We start from the raw sequence: 5569 nt of genomic DNA, 5'->3' as shown, positions 1-5569 counted from the left end.
CATCCATAGATGCATTTCAAGCAAATCCCGGGACATCATTCTCCCCTTGTACTCGGTCTTGGTGAGGCCGCAGCTGGAGTACTGCATCCAGTTTTGGGCTCTGCACTTCAGAAAGGATATGGAGAAGCTTGAGAGAGTGCAGGGGAGAGCCACACGCATGATCAGAGGTCAGGAAAACAGACCATACGATGACAGGCTGAGAGCCATGGGGCTCTTTAGCCTGGAAAAGCGCAGGCTCAGGGGTGATCTGATGGCCACCTATAAGTTTATCAGGGGTGACCACCAGGATCTGGGGGAACGTTTGTTCACCAGAGCGCCCCAAGGGATGACGAGGTCAAATGGTCATAAACTACTGCAAGACCGTTTCAGGCTGGACATAAGGAAGAATTTCTTTACTGTCCGAGCCCCCAAGGTCTGGAGCAGCCTGCCATCGGAGGTGGTTCAAGCACCTACATTGAACACCTTCAAGAGCAAATTGGATGCTCATCTTGCTGGGATCCTATGACCCCAGCTGACTTCCTGCCCTTTGGGTGGCGGGCTGGACTCGATGATCTCCAGAGGTCCCTCCCAGCCCTAATGTCTATGAAATCTATGAAAGAGAGAAAGACAGGAACGGGGGGAGTGCGAGGATGCGGGGGGCAGCAGCACAAGGAGAGTCTGCTAAAGAGCCCGGGCCCCAAAGAGTCTTGGCATCCATTCAGCGCCTCGCAGAGCCACAAGGCCACTTGTGCTGCAGGTGACAGCCGTCTCTGCTGGCTGCTCACCCAAGGGTCTAGAACGGCTACCAGGAAATGGCCGGTGTGGGTCACAAATCCTCAGTGCTAGCGACACCCAGGCACGGGGAGTCCGACTGTGCAGGACGGACTGTGCTTGCCTCGGTTTTTCAAAGACGCGTCAGGAAATGCTGGAATTTAAGCTGTCCTTGTAAAATGACATTGGCCCACCTGTGGGCATCTATTCCTGTCCAGTCTTTCACCACGCTGTCCTTCCCGCACTCCGGGGCCTGTCTCACTCTGAGCCCAGCACCGTGTTCGGGGAATGGACAGCCACTCGTTACTGCTTTCTATCCTCCTCATCCAATTTGCTGCCCTCAGCCGGCTCAGCGTAACTGTATAGCACTGAGTATTTTGGATGCACGGTTCCCATTACTGCATGGTCTGAGCACCTCCCAATAGTTAGTAACCGTGGCTAAGCGACTTCACCAAGGTGCTACCAGAAGTCTGAACGCAGGTCACCGAGCTCCAAACCAGCACTGTAATGACTTCACCGACCTCCCTCTCCCTCTTGAGATGTATAATTATGACTGGTCTCCTGAGATTTCCTGTGGGGCTCGTTGCTGTAGTATCAGTGTTTCGCCAACACTAATAGATTTAGTTTCACATTATGCCCTTGGGAAGGTGGCATTTCTGGCTTTACAGACAGGAAACGGCAGCTGAAAGAAAGGGAAGCTGAACCTGGCAAGTGTTCATTGCATCTGGATGCTGCTTACTGTGATACAGTTTGGGCCTGACTTTCCGAAGTAGCTCCTACAGGCCTCAGATTCAGATTACAGACAGGAAGCCCATGATGCATATTCATGCTGTCCTCGGGTTGTTTTGTATCAGCACTCTTTAGCCTTTGGGAACTGCCACCCTTAGCAGGGTGCCAAGATTGGCACCGCTACCCCTGGCTCCACTGGGGTACTGACTTATCGCCAGGGGCAAAAAGGCGATTTTGCTAAGCACTGGGTGCTGCTTCTGCTTTGGGCAGCCACTGCTGGGGGCAGAAGCAAGGTGGGAGTCTTCAATCACACACAACACGAGCGTGTCGTGCGTCAGAGGCTGTCGCAGGAACTGATGGATACAGAGGGTCTGGTGTGAGCCAGGAGGACTCCCCGAACAGGTCTGCATTTTTGGATCAACGTGATTTCCTCATTCGAAAATACATGACAGGATAGAAGAAGCTAAGCAATAAACCAGCTTGACATGCCGGACCTTTAATGGAATTTAGTTTCTTACACCTAATTAAACGCGACTTAAATGAAAAATACTGAGAGTCCTTGGGAAAGGTGCCAGCTTGACAGCTCTGGAGGATGCAACAATTTAATCGTCCCCAGAGCGTGAACAGTGGCTGGGCAAGCTTCCCTCTGCACGTCCCTGCCTACAGGCTGCAAACCTGACCCGGAAGGAGTGTTGTTAGGAACAGGGCACTCGGTTTTTATTGTTTTCGTGAGTTCTTGTCCCTTCTGTCGAGACTGCTAACAAAGACGGCAAAGGTGGCAGCTTGCCCTGGGGTTCAGGTGAAACAGAGCCTGTCCATTAGCAGTTACCAACTCGTGTTGTCAGCTAAACTTCCACCCAATGTCCGTGACTTCCAGCCCGCTGGGACTCAGGCAAGCCAGAGCTGACAGGCTGCACAGCACCTCTCTGCATCAATCCCACCGATGACAGACGGGGCCGGAGTGCTCTGCCCTGGCCCGTCAGATGTAAACACAAGATGCTGTGTTTAGTCTGCAGGTTGGACTGTCACAGAGGCAGGACTCTAGAGCGACAGGAGTCAGGCAATGGAAGCTGCGTGGACTCATGGCCAGGATTTCTCAGGATCCTTCCCTAAGGGATGGGGAAAGTCCACAGAAGGAGAGGCCCCGTTTCTCCCCAGCCCAATGGCCTATGCTGCTCTGCCGCAGACCCTCACTGTCACCGTGCTCTGCTTTCTGCCTTGGGATTTCATCTGAGCTGGTCGGTGCCTCTGTGTCTGGGGGCTCAGCTGAGCAAAGAAGGGCTTCCTCTGTACATCTTGCTTGGAGGGCTTTGAGGGATTAAACCAGTCCTGGCAATCAAGGCCAGGGCTCTTAATTGGCATGTCTTCCCTCCCCCCTTAGGCGGAAGCTAAAAGGATTGGGCTTAGGACCTTCTTCCTTCACCCCCAAAGCATCAAGCTATGGCTCATGCATGTTAAGTCTGCAACCTTAAGCACCTGCCTGTATTATGTGACGTCCTGCATCTCCCAGAGGTCCACTGCCTCTCCCTACCACCGCTAGCTCCGATCTGAAGGACAAGGCAAAACCAGCAGGCATGGAGCAGGTCATGGCAGATGTTGCCTAGCAGAGGAGGCAAGGTGGGGCTTGCTCCCTTGAGAAGTTTTGCCTCCCCTCCTGGGGGCAGGAAACCTTTCCTCCCTTCCCAGATGATCCAAGTTAGTCATCAGTTTCCAGGCGCAGCTGCTTCGAATGCAGCTGGTTTCACAAGGGTTAATACTAGTTACATGCCTGAACGGCGGCCTAATTATTGCCATTCCCCAGCTTTCAGAGGTTATGGGACTGCTCTACACATTAATACACTTCAAGATGCAGTGCAAATGCAAACAAACTCTGTTATGCTTGGAGTTAACGCAGTCACAAGATCTCGCGTGTCATGTGTTGGCAAACACAAGACCCAAGCAGCGAGTGACCCACCCTTAAACCCGACTGTGCACTGTTAATCATTAGAAGAGAGTTGGGCTTTCCAAGCCACACAATCAAAGCGGGCAGCGTCTTCGAGAATGTCACACGTGGGGTCCTGCACACATCAGTTCTTTTACGAGTTGCAAAGATCTGCCTATATGGTTCCCTCCAGATTTGTGAACATGTGCAGGGTAATGCCTTGAAAACCTGCCACGGCCGGCTTAACTGTAACGCTGGAGCAACACGTTGAACCACCGGGCCTAAAATAGCAGCATGCCTTGGAGACAGCACAGGGAAGGGAGAGATGCAGCTTGTTGCATCCAGTTCTCCTGGAAGAGGGCTTTCCTGCACAGACACAAATGTGCGCCTGCTTGGCTAGAGTTAACATCAGGAACTTGCTACAAGTGGATCTAGAGCTGAGCAAGAACAAGGTGTGTTGTCCCCGCTTGTCCTTGCCTGATGGCTGGTCTGAACTCCAAAATTATTCTGCCTCTCTGAATCCCCCCGTTTCACTGTGGCAGCAGAGGAAACGAATGAGAACAAAGAGAGCTTGTAAATGCTCTGCGAGCCCAAGATGCAAATGGCTGTTTTCTTTAAATAAATACCGTACCTTCTCACATATAACACATCCCCAAACAAAACATGCATGTCATTTTTGAAAGGCAGAACGAAGGAAAAAGATCTTTCCCTGCGAGCCTCTGTTGAGGAAGGGGAAAGGGGCCTGAGAGAAAGCATCCATTGCTGGCAGCTAGGGAATCCAGCATGGAGCATGTGGAGCTTCCCTTTTGCTCTTCCTTGACAGCAGCTTTAAGCATCAGAAACTTCTGTAACCATCGCTCCTCATTTCTAATGTGCACCCCAATTTTCAGCACCTGGATTTTGGGAAGAGGGTGTGTGTGTGTTGTGCGAGACAATATGGTATTAGTTGAAACTGCTGACCAGTGTTTGTTTTACATTCCTTTCCTACAACTGGGAACAGTTCTGTATTTCTAATTGCTTTTGGAGCTATTGAAGGTGCTGCCTGTTAATCATCACAAAACTTGCAACAGGATGTGTAGCTGGGCTGTGCTATTTTTAGGGCAGGGAACTTTGAGGGCTTCATAAAGGAAGAAGGTGCAAGAGGAAGAGTGGGTGGGACAGGGAAGAAAGAAGCTCTCTCACCTGTAACCAAGGCCCATGTGCTGCATAGGGGTGTTCTTCTGTAGCAAAGGCTCCTTCTACTCCTGTCGATACAAACGTGATCGCCGTGTCCCCTGTAATACTTTTATACGTAAAGTGCCGTCCATGTAGCAGCCTGCCCCTGGAGAGCACAATGTTCACACATGAACAGAGAGGTCAGAAACCTGGATGGCCTCACAAGAGCTCTCGGGGTCATCCGGCAGCATAAGGACTCATTTTGTACAAACATATGAATGACTTACCTTGTCCCTCTTGATGGGCTGGGAGTCCCTGCTAAAAGTCTGGATGTCCTCCCACCCGCTTAAATACCAAGACCTCACTTCAGAATTGCAATCCTTCTAGTCCAGGAAGACCAAGCAGGATTATAATAGGATCTCAAATCACCACGGTGGTTGTGGACAGAGTTACGGCGTAGGACTTCCACCTCCCTCTGCCCAGGGACTGAATCCAGAATCCACAGCACAAAACCTTGCCATCAGCTGGCCCCAAATTCTACGTGAGTTAGCTGATGTCATAGTAACCCATTGTCTGTCACTTACCAAGATTAAGGTGTATCAGTGAACTCATGTCCAAAAAGACATTCACTAGGAGAGAGACATGTGTTCCTCTCAAACAACAAAGGCTTATTTCTACAATGCTTTCCATGTGGGAATTTCAAGTTGTGACCCAGGCATTTGTGTTCCCAGCATCTATCAGATGCTTTATGCCCATTTTATAAAGGAGGGCATGAAGGCTGAGTTTATGTGACTTCCATTTATTTTAAGTTCGGTAGCTGAATTCTGTGAGTGGTCACAAATTGCGACACCCTATATCCACGCCACCCCCCTCGGCCTTCAGGGAACATTTACTGGATCAGAGCTCAGGTTCATCTTCCCCAGTCTCCTGTGTCACACGGTGGCAGACAGCGGAGGCTGGAAGAGAGGATGAACTGGGTCTGACCAGGGTTTCTGCTCTCTCCCTTGCAGCCTC

The 5569-nt window shown here is 50.9% G+C and overlaps 1 protein-coding gene across 1 annotated transcript in view; it reads right to left on the bottom strand.

The window, feature by feature from the left end:
- SUFU (SUFU negative regulator of hedgehog signaling) overlaps positions 1-5569 on the bottom strand; it is a gene marked incomplete at its 5' end in the record, with an annotated part of 126996 nt that overhangs the window by 19594 nt on the left and 101833 nt on the right. Inside the window, one exon of the mRNA XM_019502150.1 lies at positions 4583-4721. Within this exon, the coding sequence (XP_019357695.1) occupies positions 4583-4721 (139 nt within the window). The remainder of the gene's footprint in view (positions 1-4582; positions 4722-5569) is intronic.

The sequence above is a fragment of the Gavialis gangeticus genome, unplaced genomic scaffold (genome assembly GCF_001723915.1).
Source record: "Gavialis gangeticus isolate Ggan-Ray unplaced genomic scaffold, GavGan_comp1, whole genome shotgun sequence".
NCBI classification, from domain to species: domain Eukaryota; kingdom Metazoa; phylum Chordata; order Crocodylia; family Gavialidae; genus Gavialis; species Gavialis gangeticus.
Note: the sequence above shows the minus strand (reverse complement) of the source record. Positions and strands in the feature narration are given on the sequence as shown.